The sequence below is a fragment of the Dromiciops gliroides genome, chromosome 4, assembly GCF_019393635.1.
Source record: "Dromiciops gliroides isolate mDroGli1 chromosome 4, mDroGli1.pri, whole genome shotgun sequence".
Classification (NCBI taxonomy): domain Eukaryota; kingdom Metazoa; phylum Chordata; class Mammalia; order Microbiotheria; family Microbiotheriidae; genus Dromiciops; species Dromiciops gliroides.
In genome coordinates, this window is record NC_057864.1 from 452,260,559 (window position 1) to 452,282,946 (window position 22,388).

Here is a 22,388-nt window from a genome sequence, read left to right on the forward strand (position 1 = left end):
AATTTCTCGCTGATTCTGATTTTAAAATATCATTAAATCTTAAGATTGAGAGTTTGGGGTTTGCTTCAGTTCAAAGGGAAGATGTTGATATCTTTTTAAAATTGTTCCAGACAGGTTAGGTGATTATAGGAGAAAAGCAATTTGCTGTTATAACTTCCATTAGAAATCATGTTTTAAGAAATGAAATTGGCTACTTGGAGTATAACATAAAACCACTAAGTTAGGGAGAGACAGTCTAACGCTGTTGGACTTACACTTCAGGAAGATCCTGGATGTGAGGAGACGAGGGTCTGGACCAGGGTGACATGGGAGATGGTGGATGTGGAACATGACCTATTTTTAGGACCTGATTGATAACATTGGTTAGTTTTGCTGAACTTCTTTTTCCGTCCTTTATTTTTGGGGGGGGGGGGGTGGGGCAATGAGGGTTAAGTGACTTGCCCAGGGTCACACAGCTAGTAAGTGTCAAGTGTCTGAGGCCGGATTTGAACTCAGGTCTCTCCTCCTGAACCCAGGGCCGGTGCTTTATCCACTGTACCACCTAGCTGCCCCCTCCCTCCTATATTTTTTACTCTTTGTTTATAAGAAACAGTTTTCTGGGTAGGGAAGAGAAAGGGATATAGTGGGAAATGATGATATAAAAGCAAAAAATATGAATAAATATATATTTTTTAAAACAAAGCCAAAATGGCTTCATAAATGCAGCACAGAGATCACTGAAGGGCAATCAGCCAACATCTTCCTCGACCCTTAAATAAAACTTCCTGTGGAGGAAAAAGATGAAGTCATGTATGCATAAAGCAGCAAAGTGCCCTGAAGAGAAAGGAGGCAACATGTGCCAGGCAATTCAACCCAGCACTACCACCTTGACCACCAAGTCCCCTAATACCCAGACAGAGAAAGATCAGGATCCTGCCCCTTAAACCCAGCCCCCAAAGCCATTGTCCAGGGAAGTTGCTCTTGTGGAAAAGGAGATGACCATGCCTACCAACTGCTGACCCAGTGCCACTGACAGGAAAGGTGTGCCTGCTGTGCTGAAGCAGCAAGGCACCTCGAGGGAGAGGGAGAAGGAGGAGGTAACATGTGAGCCAGGCAAGTCAAACCACCACCACCTCCACTACAATGTGATGGAGACAGCCCAGGCCCCTGACCCTGAAAACCTGGGAATGGTAGCCGCTCCAAGACACCAGGCTTGCCTCCAGCCAAGGTCTTCTCACCATCACTGGGGGAAGAAAGGGCCCACCTTCCTTGTCACCACCTGTTAACTAACTGCCCCTGGCAGGCAGGTAAGCCCAATAATGTGCGAGTGACAGCACCCTCAGACCATCAGTTCAGTTCGCATACCCATCATTCTGGGAAGCAACCACTATGGAGATGGATACCGGGGACTGCTCCCACAGGTGCTGGGCCACTGCCAAAAAGTTCTTATCCCCAAAGTCTTGGCATCATCAAAGGGTTCAGAATCAGAGACTGATGTCATTATCAGTGGAAATTCCATTGAACCATCTGGTTCAACCATTCTGGAAAATCATTTGGAATTATGCTAAAAAGGTGACAAGAATGCATTGCTGCTATGCCCTAAGAAGATGCCCCATGTTTTATCCGAAATCCCTTACATGTTGTACCTCACTCATTAGAACATGGGCTCTTGGAGATCAGGGACTGTCTTACTTTTCTATTTGTATCCTCAGAATTTAGCCCAGTGCTTTAAACATAATAAGAGCTTAACTAATACTTTTTTATTCATTTGTTCCCTTCATCTATCCCTTCAGTTCTCAGAGATCTTTGGCTATTAAACTATTTGTAAGATTTTTTTTTTCTTTTTGGTGGGGCAATAGGGGTTAAGTGACTTGCCTAGGGTCACACAGCTAGGTAAGACATTTTAAAAAAAGAAAATCAGGGGGCAGCTAGGTGGCGCAGTGGATTAGAGCACCGGCCCTGGATTCAGGAGTACCTGAGTTCAAATACGACCTCAGACACTTAACACTTACTAGCTGTGTGACCCTGGACAAGTCACTTAACCCCAATTGCCTCACCAAAAAAAAAAGAAAATCAGTACAAATCTTTAGTCCCACTTAATACCAAATCTAGCAAAGACGACCTCTCAGTAGTAGAACAGCAGGGGAATGACCAGAAACAGCTGAGGAGTAAGTGTAACTCTGAAACTAAGCCAATTCTTACTGAGAGATCAGGCATGAACTAAATGAACACATTCCAGAATCAGGCTTCTCAGTTTACAGAAACCCTCCACACCATCTCCGTCTGTTCTCTTACTCACCCTGGCCGACGCTTAATAGAGCGCTGACTGATGGCTCCCCCACCTTGAACCCCAGGTCCAGGGTTTCCAGACACAATGGCTGCACCCAATGATGAAACATCTGATGCCATCTCTGTCAGGGAAAACAAAACGTGCATTCTTTGTTATTATTCATCCCTTTTATTATCAGTACAGATTTCAAGTGAGCTGATAAAAGTCAACTGGCAGCTAGCATTTATTAGGGCACCTAGGAAGGTCATAGAAACGAGTTTCCTTTTTCCTCCTGAAACATGGTAACGGGGAGATGGATATGGAGATTCACATCCCAGCTCTGCTGTGACCCCTTTTGAGGCCCTGGGAGAAAGCATAAGGTAGAAGAAAGAGCACTGGATTTCAGTCTTGGCATTCGAGCTTTCTCCATGCAGAATCTTAGGCAAGCTATTTCTCCTCCCTCTGCTTCCGTTTCCTCTTTGGTAAAATGAGGGAGCTGCATTAGGTTAAAAGTTCTTAGGGGCAGCTAGGTGGAGCAATGGATAAAGTACCGACCCTGGATTCAGGAGGACCTGAGTTCAAATCTGGCCTCAGACACTTGACACTCACTAGCTGTGTGACCCTGGGCAAGTCACTTAACCCCCATTGCCCCGCCAAAAAAAAAAAAAAGTTCTTCCTCTTTGTGTCACAGACCCTCTCTGGCTATCAGTGAGATGAAGTCTAAAGACTCAGTCACAGTATAATGTTTTTAAGTACAAAAAAAATAGAATACATAGGATTGTAAAGAAATCAATTATCAGAATTTTTTTTTGGAGGGGAAGTGACCTGCCCTGGGTCACACAGATAGTAAATATCTGAGGCTGCATTTAAACTCATATTGTCCTGACTCCAGGGCTGGTGCTCTATCCACTGCGCCACCTAGCTGCCTCAGAATGTTTTTCTAAAAACAAGTTCATAGCCCCCAAGTTAAGAACTCCCACCCGAGATGATCTCTAACGTCTCTTCTATGAATAAACCTTCTATACTTACTTTATGATTAATACATTTTATAATAACAGTGATTTTGAACATATAAGTAGCAATAATTCAGTCTATGTTCTTTTCTGATCCTTATTATTATACATTCTGGTTGTTTTGTTGTTCAGTTGTGTGTGACTCTTCATGACCCATGTGGACTTTTCTTGGAGCAGTTTGCTGAGACAAACAAGGTGAAGTGACTTGCCCAAGGTCACACAGCCAGTAAGGGTCTGACACTGAATTTGAACTCAACTCTTCCTGACTCCAGGCCTAGTGATCAATCTAATCCGCTGTTCCACCTAGCTGCCCATACAGTCTGGTATATGCATACATTTAGTTATTTATATTAGCTAGCCTTAAAAAAACAAACCTCCCCCCCTCAATTTCTCACATCTAGATTTTCACAGTTTTATTGAAACTCCCAATTAGGAAGAAGCTGCCTCCTGATTCCAGCTCTCTCCTCGCTGGCGCTTATAAAAGGGTACATTCCTGCACACCCTTCTCTCATTAGCAAGTTCTTCCCAGACTCTCCATTTGGGAGAAGGGACTCAGACCTGCCACCCCCCATTCTCTGGACTTGGCCACATGTCTCAGCCCAAGAAGCTCCTCTCTCCTTCAGCTGTTCAGGCTTCCTTTTATGTGCTCTCTTCCCCTACTAAGAATTTAAGTTCCAGGGCAGCTAGATGGCGCGGTGGATAGAGCACCGGCCCTGGATTCAGGAGGAACTGGGTTCAAATCCGTCCTCAGACACTTAACACTTACTAGCTGTGTGACCCTGGGCAAGTCACTTAACCCCAACTGCCTCACCAAAAGAAAGAAAGGAAGGATGGAAGGAACAAAGAAAGAAAGAAAAAAGTGGAATAAAAGTAAAGAGGAAGAGAGTAAGAAATTAAAAATGCATGACTGAGGCAGACAGAAATATTAGAGTGCTGTGCCAACATAAATGGCTAATGAAAGTAATCAGCTATCCAAATTTTCTAAACTATGACCCACCACTTAAATGAGCTTTTTTCCTGTTTGTTTGTTTTTTAATAATTTCCTAAGTCGACCTCTAAATTGGACAGAGTAAATATAAAGTATCTGTCATCCTGAGGTACAATATTATAGTGATGCAGGTAAATCAATGAGAGGGGATAAACTCAATAATTGTAAGCTTTAAGTTTTTGCTCCGCCACCAAACAAGCATGTTTCTCTCTGTAGATAATTTGGCACCTCATTGAAGAGTTTTCACTTATGTATAAATATTTATTTGGGGGGGGGGGGGTTGCGGGGCAATGAGGGTTAAGTGACTTGCCCAGGGTTACACAGCTAGTAAGGGTCAAATGTCTGAGGTCACATTTGAAATCAGGTCCTCCTGAATCCACGGCCAGTGCTTTATCCAACTATACCACCTAGCTGCCCCGTGTTTTAAAGTTTAAGTCTTTGATAACATTGGGAAGAATAAATTTTTATTGTGTTTTTGTTTGTTTTGTTTGTTTTTTGGCAGGGCAATGGGGGTTAAGTGACTTGCCCAGAGTCACACAGCTAGTAAGTATCAAATGTCTGAGGCCGGGTTTGAACTCAGGTACTCCTGAATCCAGGGCCGGTGCTCTATCCACTGCGCCACCTAGCCGCCCCATGTTTTAAAACATAAGTTAAAAAGTTAAATTTTTTCAAGCTTCATCAATTCAAGGCATAATAGACAATTAATCTAGCATCATGAAGTTTAGATAATTACTGATATGAAGTTTTCAAAAGAATGGATTACACCAAATCACTAACAAGGGAAATGGAAATTAAAATAACTAAAGTTTTACCTCACATACACCCAGCAAATTAGCAAAGCTAACAAAAGATGGAAAACACTCGATATTCAGAAAGGCCACAGAAAGACACACTAATATACTACTAGTGGGGCTGTGAAATGATCCAACCATTCTTAAAAACAATTTGGAATTCATTATACTAAAAAAAAAAGGTGGCAAAAATGTCCCTATTGCTGTATGACCCTGGGCAAGTCACTTAACCCTCACTGCTCCAAAATAAACAAATAAATGTCCCTACACTTTGACCCAGAAATCCCACTGCTATGAAAATACCGACATTCAAGTGAAATTCAGAAAGAAAGGTCCCACAAAACAAAATATTCATGCTAGCCTTTTGTAGTCACAAAGTTATCACAGAAACTCATCAATTGGGGAAAATCTAAACAACTGTGGTACATGAAAGTCAGAGAATGTAAGAAATGAAAATGAAGAATCTGGACAAAACATGGAAAAATTTACAGAATTTACATAAAGAGTGAAGTAGAAAACAATACACAATGGCTACAGAAGTGTCAACAAAATGAAACTAAATACTGTGTGATTATAATGGACAGGGATGGCCCTAGAAAAGCAACCAGGAAATGAAGCTTCCTCCTTTCATTTGGAGAGCCGGGGACTATGGGTCCCCCAGCAGAAAGTTGTATATGCTGTCGAGCATGAACTATGTGTTGGCTGACTTTGCTTGGTCTTTTTTTTTTTCCTTTGTAATCAGGGGGCAGGGGATGGAGCTAACTGATTCAGCAATGAGTGAGATATAAAAACAAGGCACTATTTTTATTACATAACTCTTATGAAAAAGTAAGAGTAAATAGAAAAGAATAAAGACATTTGAAACATATGGTAAGATCCTTTTGGGGGGGTGCAGAAAATTCTAACTGCTCTTGGGATTCAAAAAGAACAAAAGATACTCCTCCAGTTGAGGAAATAAAAACAAATGGATACATGAAGCAACTAGAGGGTATCATGGCTGTACTCGCTCAAACGTGACATACCAGACCAGAGACGTATCTGCCGAGGCCGAAAGGACCTCAGAGGCTTAGTGCCACTTCATCCCAGAAGCCCTGTAGGTCCTGGCTTCGACAGAATGTTTGAGAGAGTTGAATACTTCAGTGGGTCTCCTCTTCCGTATGGCAAAGCTTGGAGCCCTTCCACGGCTTGTCCTCTGCAGCTCCTGTTCATGTTCTCTCATAAATCTCCCACCCAACATGTAAGGGTAGGATCTCTCTACAGCTCTCTTGACCTTGGAGCGTGTGGAGTGTCGGTTAGTGATCCCTCGATCCTGATAACTGGTTGGCCCTCCTCCTTCTCTGCCACTCCTACCACACAGTGCTTCACTGGTACCATAATGCAGCCTCTTTGTAACCACAATGCACCTCTCTGGTGCTCTCTGAGCGACCTTCAATTTTAATTCCTCAGAAACTGTGGTATTACACAACTTAAATCACACAGCAGCCAAAGAAAGATACTGGTGTTAAGAAGATGAGTCTTGGGGCGGCTAGGTGGCGCAGTGGATAAAGCAGCGGCCCTGGATTCAGGAGGACCTGAGTTCAAAACCGGCCTCAGACACTTGACACTTACTAGCCGTGTGACCCTGGGCAAGTCGCTTAACCCCCATTGCCCCGCCCCCCCCAAAAGATGAGTCTTTTATTTTAGGGGAAAGGTTGTGATCATTAAAACTAATGTGAGGATTCCCAAGGACAACCTGCCTTTTCTCATTCTCCTGTTTAATTCTAGTTCCAGCTCGCTATCCATCCACCATGCTGGTCCGAATCGATGAGTTCTACATCCAACTATATACCACATTCTAGAAAATAGGCATTCCTCCTTCCCATGTGTTTTCCCATGTGGACAAGCTAACCCCATGAAATAAAGCAAGTTAGAAAAGGTAAAGACAAGTATGGGAGTAGACTAATACCCAACTGCCACTATCAATAGGAAAGCCTGGAGAAGATGGGTCTTAAGCTAGATTCTAGAGAAAGTAAGAGAGTCTGTTAAAATATAATAAACTGGGGAAGCTAGGTGGCACAGTGGACAGAGCACCGGCCCTGGAGTCAGGAGTACCTGAGTTCAAAGCCGGCCTCAGACACTTAACACTTACTAGCTGTGTGACCCTGGGCAAGTCACTTAACCCCAATTGCCCCACTAAAAAAAAATAATAAACTTCATTTTTGTAATAATACATGATGCTCAATCTGTGTAGCGCCTCCTGATTATTTCCGCAAAAGAAAGCATTCACTGGTGGTGCAGTGGATAAAGCACCAGCCCTAGATTCAGGAGGACCTGAGTTCAAATCTAACCTCAGACATGACACTTACTGGCTGTGTGACCCTAGACAAGTGACTTAACCCTCACTGCCCCGCAAAAAAAAAAAAAGAAAAGAAAAGAAAAGAAAGCATTTATGACATATAGATATGAAGTTTCTAAGTGAGTTATCTCTAAGGGCCTTTCACCTCTCTCATTCCTTACTTCTGAACTGTATTTTTTTAGGGGGGGGGGTGGGTTAAGTGACTTGCCCAGGGTCACACAGCTAGTAAGTATCAAGTGTATGAGGCCAAATTTGAACTCAGGTCCTCCTGACTCCAGGGCTAGTGCTCTATCTACTGTGCCTAGGGGTACCTAGCTACCCCTAATCTGTATTTTTAAAAACATTTTTAAGTGCCCTTTGTGTCCATCTTTGCACCGACATTACCAAGTATCAGAATTTGGAGGGGTTTTGGTCCAGACCTCTCCACATCAATATACAAACTCCCTCTATCAATGCAGATAAGTATCTCTACTGCAATTCATAGTCTCAGAATGGGGTATTGAGTGTTAAGTGACTAACCCTGGATAACAGAGCTAGCATTTGTCAAAGGCAGAATTTGAACTCATGTTCAAGGGTCCTGGCACTTCCAGAGTAGAAGACCACACTGCCTCTCATCAAAAGTAAAGGCTGATTTCATTTGAAGGGTCTTATCCAGGATTCTCCTACTTCTTTATCTATTGTAACCAAGACTAGTACCACAAAGTGCAATTATGTGCGGGATAGTCTTTTTGATAATACCGAATTACCATAAACAATAACAGATGACTAAATGCCCCATGAAATCTTGTTTCTTGTTGCCTTGGTGGCACAATAAAACCAATTCTGGCAAATCCTTTATTTTCCACTCTAAGGAGAAATCATGAGCCATCCTTCTATTTAGCTCCCACTTCCTTTTAATGTTCTGATTTTATTTATATTAATGACATGATGGATATGATTCAGTTCTTCCAATCATATGTCCACTGACATTGGTAAGAGTAAGGAACTCCCAACCAGAGCACCAAAACTAAATGAATATCCATAGATAGCTATAGAGTATGTGACTCATGGTACCTTCTGACCTCCTTTCCACCATCCTACCACTGTCACTACAGAAACAGATGGGAACAACAAAGGAATGAAGATGATTTCTATTTTTGCCTTATACACTGCAAAGATAGCTAAACTGTTCTTCAGCTACCAACTCAATTCAGATCCCTACCCCATCTCCCCTAGTTTACTGTAAGGGCATCCTACTTAGTCTCCCTACCTCAAGTCTCACCCACCTTAGTCCACCCTCCACAATGCTGCCAGAGGGATTTTCTTTCAACACAAATCTGACCCTGTCACTTCCCTACCCAACTCCTCTGGTCCCCTACTGCCTCTAGGATCAAATATAAACTCCTGTTTAGCTTTTAAAGCCTTCCCAACCTTGCCCCAACCTATCTTTTCAGCCTTACTGAACATTACTTCCCCTCTTCCTCTGAAATACAGCCAAACTGGATTTCGTTCTATTCCTTGTTGCCCAGAATGAACTTCCTCCTTGCCTGTCCCTCAAAAAATCCCTCTTCCTACAAGAGGCAGATCAAACCCCACCTTCTCCATAAAGCCTTTCCTGATGACCTCAACTACTCATGTCTTCCTCCACTTCACAGGACCTTATATTTAACTACTTTGTGGCTATTTGTATTTATTCTATATATTCTTGCAGGGGTGGTTTTATGTATTCTACTTTAGATCTCAGCACCAGCATGATGTCTGGCATGTAGCAGGCATAATTGACTGACTGAAAAATGATGAGCGTCTCCATAATTAGCTAGTATGATCCTCTGAGAGCAGATACACCCTACTATCTTCTAGTCCTATGATTGGAGGGGATTGGGGGGAAAGGCCAAAAGAATCTCATAATTGCAAATTGGTTAGAGTAAGCAATATGGAATCTTTTATTAAAAACAGATTTATTCCACTTATACTGCATAAACCCCCTTTCATAATTAGTCTCACTTGCACAGAATGGAATATTGGACTCATGTTATATAAGAGAACTTTTATAGCAAGGCATCAGGAAAGAATAACTCTTAAGAGAAAAATTAGAATAGCCTACAAGTCATAAAGGGCTGGAAAATCCTATCTCTGATACTAGCAACACAAGTTATTTTACCTCTCTGAACTTATCTCTAAAAGGAAAACAATACCTGTAATATCTAACTTGCAAAGTCGTTGTGAAGATGGAGGATAAAGCATATTTAAAAACACTTTATAAACTTTAAAGCACTATATAAATGTCAGCTATTATCATCATTGCAAAGCATTATTCTCACATACTTTTCATTATTCCAAAATTGAAAAAAAAATCCCCGTATCTTTTTTTGGTTTTAAGAAAACAGCTTTTCAAGTTGTACTACAAAACTTCTTTTTCTTTCTGGTTTTGTTTGTTTTTGGTTTTTTGTAGGGCAATGGGGGTTAAGTGACTTGCCCAGGGTCACACAGCTAGTGTCAAGTGTCTGAGGCCGGATTTGAACTCAGGTACTCCTGAATCCAGTGCCAGTGCTTTATCTACTGTGCCACCTAGCTGCTCCCTGTTTTATTTTTTAATGTTAATTCATTCATTAGCATCAGCCAAACTACTGCTGAGCACCAAACCCATACCAGAACACTAGATCACTATGGAGAATTCTGCTACTCCACTGTCAATCAAATGTCTCTCATTTGGCACATAATAAACAGAAGCAGCAGAGAGATTATAGATTCTATAATAAATGTATTGAACTCTTCCACTAAATGCCCTATGAAAGCACTATATATGTTAATTTCCAGGAGCTATATGCAACTTTATGTCCCCAAATAATTATAAGAAAGCTGGCAACTGGAACTTCCATATTTTCAACCAATGTATTGATTAGTAAGGAGATGCTACCTCAAACTCCTCTTAACATTACTAGGGAGTATTTATTGGAGTGGCCATAACATGCTAGGCAGGATTCCTGAGAACAGAAGGTGAGGAGGACAATACAAACAGTAACTACAAGAATCAATAAATGAGACTAACACTTATTATGAGACTAACACTAAAATGAGACTAACAGTAAAACACTCCTGGCACTATTATTAAATCTGCAATGGTCCTAAAGAATAGATGATGAAGGGCAGCTAGGTGGTGCAGTGGATAAAGCACTGGCCCTGGATTCAGGAGGACCTGAGTTCAAACCCAGCCCTAGACACTTGACACTTACTAGCTGTGTGACCCTGGGCAAATCACTTAACCCCAATTGCCTCACACACAAAAACAAACAAACAAAAAAAACAAGAATAGAGGATGAAACACATTTCCCAATTCTCTATAAAGAGAATGGAATTGTGCTTACACTTTCACAGGTGGTTTTTATTTCAAGGAATGGTTTAATGGGAGTTGGGGAAGGGGGAGAAACTAGATTAAGGAATGACCTTTAAAAAAAGCAAAAGGCATCTATAAAATATTTTTCCCCAAAAAAAGCACAAATTTCTAGACAGAATATTGTGCTCAATTATATCCCTAAACTGGGGGCAGCTGGGTGGCGCACTGGATAGAGCAGTGGCCCTGGAGTCAGGAGTACCTGAGTTCAAATCCGGCCTCAGATACTTAACACTTACTAGCTGTGTGACCCTGGGCAAGTCACTTAACCCCAATTGCCTCACTAAAAAACAAACAAACAAAAAATTATATCCCTAAACTGTACAATCTAGGTGAAATCATGGTGAAAGTGCCTTCCCTTCATTTTTGTTTCCTTATAAATTAAGAACTCTGAACATAGGACTCTGCTTGGCACCTGACAGCTCCCTGACATGCTCCCTTCCCCCACATGTGAAAATTCAGGGGATGATGGCTGGATATAGATTACTCCCTACGCAGAAATCTGGCATTCTGAACACTAATCTTTAGAAGTAACTTTCTAAAATCACAGAATCTCAGAAATGAAAGGGACCTCAGAGGTCCTCTAACCCCTAGCTGCTTAAACTGTGGGTCACAACCCCATATGGGATTGTGTAACTGAATGTGGGGGTCATGAAAGATTTGGCAACAGTCAAAAGTTACGTATGCCTACTTTATATACCAGGAATCATGTAAAAATTTCTCAGGCAAAAAGGGGTCATGAATGGAAAAAGTTTAAGAAGGCCTGCTCTCTTCCAATCTGCACAAGAATCACATTCCTAATATCTATCTACAGGTAGAAAATCAGAGGGTTTTTTTCCACAGGCCAGAACCAAAATAACATCTTTGTTAATTCTCAGCTATCTGCATTCTGCTTGGGTTTAAAAGGAAGCAAACAACAAATGGAATGCTTGAGCTAAGGAACAGCTGCTTCAAAGTTTGAAATCTTGATGTCATCCATAACTCTTCCCTTTCCCTTAGTCATCCATATCCAATCAGTTACCAAGTCTTGTAGATCCAACCTCCACACATTCCCATTTATCTCCTTCTCTCCACTCACATGGCCACCACCCAAGGGCAGGCTATGACATAATACACATCTGACCTGGCCTATTCCAAGATTATCCCAATTGGTCCCCCTGTTCCTTTACACAAATGCCAAACTAATCTTCTTTAAGGCACGGATCCGACTACACACTTCTGTGCTCAGAGGCTTCAAGAGCCTCTTACTGTTTCAAGGATAAAGTACAAACTCCTCAACCTGGCTTTATGGCCCTCCAAAATCTGGCTCCACCCTACCTTTCCTGTCTTATTTTCCACATTACTATCATTGATGCCTTCTAATTCCAGCCAAACTGGACTACTGGGTGTTCCCTGACATTCCAGTTCCTGCCATCATGCATTTGTACAAGCTGTGTCCCTTACATTTGAAATGTACTCCCTCCTCACTCTGCCTCTATCTTTCATCAAGATTCAATTTAGGTATTTCCCTCCTCCATAAAGTCTTTCCTCGATTTACTGCTGCTCGATGGAGAACTCCTCCCCCAAGGAGAATGTAAGGGATTGAGGAGCAAGGGAAGATTCAGTCTTTGTTTTCTCTATCTAATGTGTCTGTTGATCTTTTTTTTTGTTAGCAAGGAGAGGGGCAGCTAGGTGGCGCAGTGGATAGAGCACCAGCCCTGAATATATACATGAGTACCTGAGTTCAAATCCAGCCTCAGACACTTAAGACTTACTAGCTGTGTGACCCTGGGCAAATCACTTAACCGCAATTGCCTCACAAAAAATAAATAAAATAAATAAAAATAAAATAAATGCTTATTAGAAAGGAGAGTGGGGGGGGGGTAAAGGGAAGAGGTCCAATTGAGGAGAGATGTTTTCCAAAAATGACTATGAGATAAAACAAAAATAAATCAATAAAACTAAATAGTATTGCCAATACAAAATAAAAAGTTTGTTGAATTAAAAAGAGCCAGCAGAACTAGAATCTCATGTGTTTTAAAACTCCCTACTTCTGCCTAAGTTCTATGAGCACAAAAAGTATATGATTAAAGGTCTACATATCTGATTTCACAGAAGAACATGCAGATTTAAGATATCTTTCTCCATATATCCAGGCTTTTGATCATACTTTAATTACCGAATTAGCAAGTAACACATTGGAAAAAGCTTTAGCTATTGAAAATATAAATGTTAAAATCTTTTCAATCCTCACTCACTCCAGATATGCTGAAGAATGCTCTCCAAAAAAGGACTGAAAGATTATATGTGTGTGTATGTAAGTATGCATGTATATATCTCACAAATGTTCACTCTTGCCATCACTGAGAAGGATAAATAGAGGTAACAGGTAAGAAGTTCATCAAATGGTGATTTTTCAATGTTGTAATTTTAGGTTTTACGGTTCTAAAACCTAAAAGGTGTGAAGTAATTTGAAGAGAAAGTACTTTTCTTAAATATCGCCCTCAAGAACACAAAAAATTTACTTCCTCTTGCTTCCCCCTTCAGTTCTGCATCTACAGTAAAACTGTAGCCTACAGCGTAAAATAGGTCTCTGTTGATATGAACCAGAACTCAGAGAAGGAAAATCCACCCCATACACAAACTACTTCACAAGGGCTGTCATGAATGCCAGAATCTAAATGAAATACCTGGCCCTCTTCCAATCAATCCCTTCCCTCCATGTATTTCTTCTCTACTACAGTATCACAAATCATTCATCCAAATAAACAAGGGATTCTAAATGTTTTTCAATCCGTAGACCACCCAAGAAGAAAAGACCTCACAGAACACCTAACCCCTCCTTTTTAGTGAAAAAATAAACAAATAAATAAAAAATTTAAAACCTAGGATTAATGGGAAAATTATTAATTCACATCAAAAACACAAGCATAGATATTTCAATATTAGAAATATTATCAGGATTCAACTGACATATATAGCAGTTTGATGTTTGCAAAAGCACTTTATAAACAGTATCTCTTTGACCCTTGCAACAATTCTGTGAACTAAGTACTGTAGGTACTACTTTCCACACTACAATAAGGAAACAAGGGTTAAGAAGGTTTGCTGATCTGCCCATGCTTACAAAGCTATCAGAGGCAAGATCCAAAACAACGTCCCACCTTCAAGTCCAGAGCTTTTTCCAGTACTCTATTCTCAAATTATCTTCCAAAGACAATAAGCAACAAACATGTCTAATTTTATAACCCCTTTTGTAGACACCATAACACCTATCCTCTCCCTCTCCCTCTCCCCACCACCATCACTATTACAGCAGAGAGAAATACCATCCTCCCAGGCCTGAAGGCTTGCAACCTAGCAGCCATCCTGGCCGCTTCACTAGGTCTCACAAAAGCTATGGTCAATGCTTGTCTATTTCACCTTTGTTTTGCACCATCTCTCCAATACTCCTCCTTCTCTCCTCTGACACTGCCTCACACCTGGACTACTGAAATAGCCTGCAGGTGAGTCTGCCTGCCCTAAGACTCTCCCCACTCCAAACCATCCTCCATTCAGCTACTCAAGTGATTTTCCTAAAAAGCACAGGTCTAATCAAGTCACCACCCAACTCAATAAACTCCCTAACTTCATCACCTAGTCCCCTCCTACCTTTCCAGTGTTCTTACACCTTCCTTACCAACAGGTACTCTTCTGAACTACTCCATCTCTCTCCACTCTGGGCATTTTTCTCTAGCCATCCCCACCCCTACCCCAACTCCCACCCCCATTCCTCGAACATTCTCCCTCCTCTGCTTTAATTACTAACCTTTCTGGCTTCCTTTAAGGGCCAACTAAAATCCCTCCTTCTACAGGAAGCCTTCCCCTACCTCTCTTAATTCCAGTGCCTACTTTTTCTTAATTATTTTCTATTTATCCTGTACATGGCTTGCTTTTGTATGTTTATTGACATGTTGTCTCCCCCATTAGATTATAAGCTCCCTGAGGGCAGGGACTGGGTTTTGTCACCCTTTTTTGTATCCCCCAACACAACACTGGCATAGAGCTAAGCACTTTACAAATATTCTCTCATTTGATCCTCATGAAACCCTGGGAGTTAAGTGCCCTGTTTTACACTAGAATCAAAAAAAGATTAAATGACTTACCCAGTGGGGCATCTAGGTGGCACAGTGGATAAACCACCGGCCCTGGATTCAGGAGGACCTGGGTTCAAATCCTGCCTCAGACACTTGACACTTACTAGCTGTGTGATCCTGGGCAAGTCACTTAACCCTCATTGCCCAGAAAAACAAATAAATGAATGGATAGATAGATAAATAAATAGATGGATAGATAAGCAAACAAACGAATAAATAAATGACTTGCCCGGGGTCACACAACTAGTAAGTGTTTGAGGCAGAATTTGAACTCAGCTCTTCCTGATCCAGATCCAAAATTCTGTCCACTATGCATCTTAGCTGTCTCAAAAATTTTTTGACATTTTTTACTAAAACAGGTAACAACAATACCTTCCTGACAGTATCACAGCTTTTTTTTTTTGCTTTGTCCTTTGAGCATCATAGATTTGAAACTGAAAAGACCTCAGAAACCAAGTAATAATGTGTCTACAATCCTCTCATTTCAAAGATGAAGATGAGGCCCACAGGGGTTAAAGTGACTTGCCCAAGGTCATATATGTAGTAAGTAGTAGGGCCAGGATTTAAATTCCTGTCTTCTGATGTCAAATACAGTACCTTTTCCCTTCTGCCTACTTATCTTTTAGAAGTACAGGCTGACAAGTTTTACTATACCTGCTTCTACCCTGTCAGCTGGATCATACTGTTCAGTATTTTAGTTATAAGTGATCTTATACTGATTCTCCCAATATGATTTTCCTAGACATGAAAGATTAATTTATTTTATTCTCTCCAAGCAACTCTTCTGAGCTCACCTATAATCAGTATTGTTGTTTAAGTCAGTGATTTTTAATGTGATTTGGAAATCATAAGTGACCCTCAAAGGTCTACCAACCTATCTCCTAGAGCATTCAATTCAACAAGTATTCACTGATTGCTGATTCCCTTTTTCATTCTCAATCAAGGAATCCCTTGGTTTCCCCATTTTAAAAAACCAAAACCAAAACCATCATACTTGACAATAGTTTGGTGTAGTAAAGAGAGTGATAGACAAAGAATAAAAAAGACCCGAGTTCAAATTCCACTTGATGCTAGGTATGTGACCCTAGGCAAGTCACTTGTATGTTGTCTAAGCCTCAGTTTTTTCATTGGTAAAATAAGCGAACCTGCCTCAAGATAAAGAATAAAATAATGCATATAAAGCATTGGACAAACCCTAAGCGCTACTTAAATGTCAGCTATATCTACTTTGTATTGAGCACATAAAATATGGCAAAAGATACTGAATTATAATTATATAAGTATCTATGATGTCCTCATTTTGAGGAAGAATAAAGGAAATAAATTTTGGGGGAAATTTACAGGGAATTACAAAAGTCTTACTAGAGTTTTAAGTTTTAACACCATAAAGGCCTTTTGGGACACCCTGTATATGTACACAGTGCATGATGCATGGCAGGCAGGATGATCCAGTGGATGGAGGACTGACTTTGGAGTCAAGAAGAGCTGGCTCAAGTTTCTGCCTATATACATCCTCATTGTATGACAATGAGAAAGTCACTTAGCAACTTAGTGTCCCTTAGTAACACTCTAAAACTACAAATTACACACCAGAGTTGTCTATCTGAACACGGAAGGGCCGACACTAATGAAATCACAGAACTGGACAAAAAAATGTATGTATATATCAAAACACATTTGTGTTTACATTTGGGATATTCATCCTTTTTAAAAATCATTCCTGTGGAAGGTTCTTAGTACTGATTAACACTAATAAACAATTATGTAAACGTGCATTACACATTTTTAAAGACTAAGACTTATTTATTCCTATGCCAAAAAAAACTCACAAAAATAAAATGCAATCAATCCTTTTAAGAATTATTCATGGGACTATTGTGCTGTAAGAAATGATGAGCAGGAGGAGTTCAGAGAAACCTGGAGGGTCTTACGTGAGCTGATGATGAGTGAGATAAGCAGAACCAGAAGAACGTTGTACACAGTATCATCAACATTGAGTGTTGATCTACTGTGATGGACTATATTCTTCTCACCAATTCAATGGCACAGAAGAGTTCCAGAGAACTTGTGATGGAAGAGGATCTCCAAATGCAAGGAAAAAAAAAAAAAAAAAGAACTGCAGAGTATAGATGCTGAATGAACCATGCTATTTCTTTTGTTTTTGATGCTGTTGTTTTTTTCTATTTTGAGGTTTTTCATCATTGCTCTGATTTTTTCTCTTATAACATGACTAATGCAGAAATATGTTTAATGTTATTATGTGTATATATATATATAACCTATATCAGATTACCTGCTGTCTAGGGGAGAGGAGAGGGAGGGGAGGGAGGGAGAAAAATCTGAAATTGTAAAGCTTGTATAAACAAAGTTGAGAACTATCTTTACATGTAACGGAAAAAAAATAAAATACTTTATTAATTAAAAAAACAAAACAAAACAAACAAAAAAAAAAGAGAATTATTCATGGGGCAGCTAGGTGGCACAGTGGATAGAGCACCAGCCCTGGAGTCAGGAGTACCTCAGTTCAAATCCGACCTCAGACACTTAACACTTACTAGCTGTGTGACCCTGGGCAAGTCACTTAACCCCGACTGCCTCACTTAAAAAAAAAAAAAAAGAATTATTCATTTTGGGGGGGGCAGCTAGGTGGCACAGTGGATAGAGCACCGGCCCTGGATTCAGGAGGACCTGAGATCAAATCCAGACTCAGACCCTTGACACTTACTAGCAGCGTGACCCTTGGCAAGTCACTTAACCCCAATTGCCTCACCAAAAAAAAAAAATTATTCATTTTTTTTTTAACTTCTAAATTTCTTTTCTGAATTTACAGAGGCAATCAAAGAACAAATGAATGCTATTCTCGCCTTACAGGTTTGAGCTAATATTGATTAGCTCATCAAAATGTGATCATGAATTTTGTTAGTATACATACACATACACACACACCCCAACCTTATTCCCACACTGCAGAAAAATTCACTTGTGACAACTTGTTTGCCCAGGCTACCATTAAATAATAGCAAATGTTTTACAACTTGGCTGGCTGGTGTCACCTTTTGCAATGTGATCAGTTTAAAATCTCATTTATTTGCTCTATGGTTCAAAGATGTCATTTTACTACAAGGTGAAGTTTACTGTAACAAACACCTTTCCAGTTTTGTTTCATCTCTCATAATTTCAGGCCATTGCCTCTCAAACTGTCTTCCTTTCTCTGAAAAAAAGTTTTAGGTATAAAAACCACATAATGAACATTGAGGGGGATAGGAGGCAGGAACTGAATGCTTTTCTAACACCCAGACATCCTTCTTCCAGAAACAATGCAGAAAACCTAGTAAAAAAGTATTTGCTGGGGGCAGCTAGGTGGCACAGTAGATAAAGCACCGGCCCTGGATTTAGGAGAATTGGAGTTCAAATCCCATCAGATGCTTGACACTTATTAACTGTGTGACCCTGGGCAATTCACTTAACCCTCATTGCCCAGTAAAAAAAAAAAGTATTTGCAATGACTGAAATTAAATCTTAACAAATTCTTACTATTGTAAAATTATAATTTTTCCCAGGGGTTCAATTTAAATTTCCACCTATGCTGGATAATCTAAGGAGACCCATTTTAATATACAAACCAACACAAGAAAATTAAAGTGCCTAACTGCCTTGAATGGATAGATAAATAGATGGATAGATAAGCAAACAGATAAATGAATAAATAAATAAATGACTTACCCAGGGTCACACCACTAGCAAGTGTTTGAGGCAGAATTTGAACTCAGGTCTTCCTGAGTCCAGACCCAAAATTCTGTCCACTATGCATCTTAGCTGCCTCAAAACTTTTTTGAAATTTTTACTAAAACAGGTAACAACTGCCTGCCAGTATCACAGCTTTTTTTTTCTTGCTTTGTCCTTTTAGCATCATAGCATTTCTAGAAAGTGATATATACACAAGTACATACGTTTCTAGAAACGCTATTCCTTTAAAAAGAAATTGACCAAAAAGCTAGTGACAAATCTAAGCTACTGGGAATGCTTAGGCAGCATTTTCAGTTTGAATCCAGAGGTCACCAAGGGAAAGCAGCTCCTCTCAAACCTTTTTACCTCTTGAGGTTTCAGCTCTATTTAGTGCCAAGATGAAAAACAAGGAGAATCTTTTTCTAAAATCCCATCAGAGAGGCAGCTAGGTGGCGCAGTGGATAGAGCACCAGCCCTGGAGTCAGGAGAACCTGAGTTCAAATTCGACCTCACACACTTGACACTTACTAGTTGTGTGACCCTGGGCAAGTCACTTAACCCCAATTGCCCCCCCACACACACACACACTCACACACACACATACATACACAAATAAAATAAAATAAAATAAAATCCCATCAGAACCCTAAAGAGGGTTCATTTCATTCTTTGGTCTCCAGGCAAAATTACATTTAGAATTATAGAATCACTATTTTAGACGTTAGAAGCAACTTTTAAAATCTTCTAGTCTGTCTACTTTTTGGGGGTTTTTTTGTGTGTGTGTGTTTTTTTTTGTGGGGTAATGAGGGTTAAGTGACTTGCCCAGGGTCACACAGCTAGTGTCACGTGTCTGAGGCTAGTCTGGCTATTTTTAAAAATAACCTAAACTAAGTCATTTTACAGAAGAAAGTGAGGCAGAAAGGAATTAATTAAGTCTCTTGCCACAGACCAACCAGTGGTAGAGATAAAACAAGAATTCTGTCATTTACTACAACAACAGTTATTATAATACTACTAGCTAGCATTTATATAGTTATTACTGCAAAGTGCTTCATCTATTATCTCATTTAATCCTCAAAACAACCCTGTGAGGTAAGTGCTATATTATTCCCTTTTTACAAATGAGGAAAATGAGGTAGAGATTAAATGATTTGCCCAAGGTCACATAGCTAATAAGTGTCTGAGGCAAAATTGGAACTCAGGTCTTCTTGATGCCAAATCTAGGACTTAATACCATATATTTCAACAAACACTTAGCAAATCCTCAATATATCCATGCTCCATCTCTGGATATCAGTTGAACACTCTTTTGAAAAGAAATCCCCATCTAGATTACCCAACATGTAAACAAAATTCTGAAGGATAGGAAACTACCCTAATCTATCCCTAACAAAATTTGAATCTAAGTTTCTGATAGCTTAATTCTGAATCACAACCCATACTTCCTAACTATGTAGGGACCACTACCTACAGTACCTAGGGACACAAGACAAACCCAAGTTTAAAAGTGGGGTCCAGGTGAGTCTCCTGACCACCTATTCTTCTATAAAATGTAAATATATCTATTCCTCAGTAAATTTTAAAGACATAGTGTGTCCCAAAAGTCTTAGTGAAGTTTGAAGTTAAAACTTTAATAGTTTAAATAGCTTCAAACTGTACTCAGACTTTTGGACACCCTGGAGAGAAAGCCAAACAGAGAAAGGGAATGAGAATTATATATACATAACTATATATACACATATACTAAATATAGACTATATATGGATATGTTTTATATTCTATATATACACTAAATACCATATACACCTATCCATATGCTTGTATATAAATGCATGTTATATATGCTAAATAACATCTACATATATACAATACTGTAAATACTACATTTACATATACTATGTAAATACTATCCATGTTTATATATCTTATACATACTAAATATGTGTACTCATATGCATATACACAGTACTATATATTTATACTATCCATGTGCGTATATATAGAGTACATTCACTAATATATTATGTATGCTATATTATTCATGTTTATACATAATATACGTATACACTAAAATACACAATACTATATATTCTATAGGAGGCAGCTAGGTGGCTCAGTGGATAGAGCACTGAGCCTGAAGTTTCGAAGACCTCAAACTCTTATTAACTGTATGACCCTGGGGAAGTCACTTAACCTTTGTTTGCCTTGATCCAGTGAAGAAGTATCCAGTATCTTTGCCAAGAAAACCCCGAGGACAGTGACCACGTGGTCACCAAGAGTCGGACACTATTTGACAACAATACAGATGGTACTATATACACACATATACTTCTCTGCGCATACTAGCCAATGCTTACAGATGCATAATACCGATAAAAGTGATATATACACAAGTACATACGCAATGCTATACAGACACACTATGGTGTAGGCACATATATGCCATGTATATGCTTGTATGGAGAATGCACATACTATGTATATACTAAATCATATCTACACACACACACACACACACACACACACACACACACACACACACACACGGCTGAGAAGACACAATGCTCCGGGTTCAGAAGCAACCCCTGCGGTGAATTCCGCCCCTAGACAACTCTCATGCCGAGCCATCCCAGTCAAACCCCCGAAGCTCCCCAGGGAGGGGGGCGGGGGAGGCCGCCCCCCCACCGGGGGACCCCGCGCCCACCACGCAGACTCCACAGGCCGGAATCGTTCCCCGCCCCGCCGCCCCTCCCTCCCTCTCCAGCCTTTCTCTTGCTCCTTCGCTTTCCCTTCCTAGCCCCCGCCCCGGGACCCCAAGCCCCCACCTTTCCCTCGGGTGGCCGCCCCCCGCCCCGCGCCTGTCGCCGGCCCTTTCGGGAAGCCGGTGTCTTTGGGTCCCCAGACGCCGGCCCCTCGGGCCCAGGCCTCCCCCCCGCCCCCTCCCCTGCCCCTGCCCCTGCCCCTGCCCCTGCCCCTGCCCCTCCTCCCCCGGTCCGGTCTGCAGGCTCCTCACCAGGGTTTGCAGCGGTCGCCGCCATGGCCCCCGCTGCCGCGCCCCCCAGCGGGAGGAGTCGCTGCCACCGCCGCCACCGTGGCCGCCGCCGCGAGACCGGGAGGGGCGGGGGCGGGGAGGGGAAAGTCACTGCCCGGAGCCGACGCCTCAGCCACCGCCGAGCACCACCGCGGAGCCCAAGATGGCGGGCGCCCCGGACCCTCCCTGACAGGGGAGGTGCCTCCGCGCCGGGGAGGAGAGGCCTAAGCTGAGCCTGGCCTCCTCGGCAGGAAGCCGACCAATAGGCAAGTCTGGGTCGGACCCAGGGCCCGTGGAGGTCGAAGCGCCAGCTCGTCAACTGGGAGCCGGGCTGGGGGAACCATCTCCAGATCTCAGAATGGCCCCGCCTCCTGGGCGGCTCTGGGCAGGGTCAAGGGTCGAGGTGACGTCAACAGGCCCGCCTATATAAGGTCCGGGTCTGCGGGCTGCGCTCGGGGGCTACGGGTCTGATGGGGCTGACAACTATGGGTGCCTCAGAGACACAGAGTCTAAACTGGGGACGGCCTCGGAGGCAAGGCGCCGGCTTCTCGCAGAAGGTGACGTAGGCAGAGAGACCTTTGCTCTGCAATAGACTCGGCTGCTGCCCCTGAAAACCGCTTGTAGGTGGGGCGGCGGGCATCCCATGCCAATAAAAGTAACGAAAAATGGAATTGAGCACTAGGAGGTGCCGGAGGACGTGTGCCAGGTGTGGGGGAGAGGCCGGCTCTGCTAGGAAGAGAGGCTTGGAAATGAGAGCAGTCAGGAAACAAG

General features: G+C 41.5%; 1 protein-coding gene across 4 annotated transcripts in view; it reads right to left on the reverse strand.

Annotated features, from left to right (window-relative positions):
* The window catches only part of ARNT (aryl hydrocarbon receptor nuclear translocator), a 59,050-nt gene extending 37,104 nt beyond the window's left edge, over positions 1-21,946 (reverse strand). For 2 of the 4 annotated variants that reach the window (XM_044003278.1, XM_044003277.1), the window contains exons 1-2: positions 21,600-21,946; positions 2,279-2,390 (exon numbers count right to left, since the gene is read on the reverse strand). In XM_044003278.1, the coding sequence (XP_043859213.1) occupies positions 2,279-2,390; positions 21,600-21,624 (137 nt within the window). In that variant the 5' untranslated portion in view covers positions 21,625-21,946. The remainder of the gene's footprint in view (positions 1-2,278; positions 2,391-21,599) is intronic. The other 2 variants (XM_044003276.1, XM_044003275.1) reach the window with 1 other exon arrangement.
* Between the last annotated feature and the right edge of the window lie 442 nt (positions 21,947-22,388).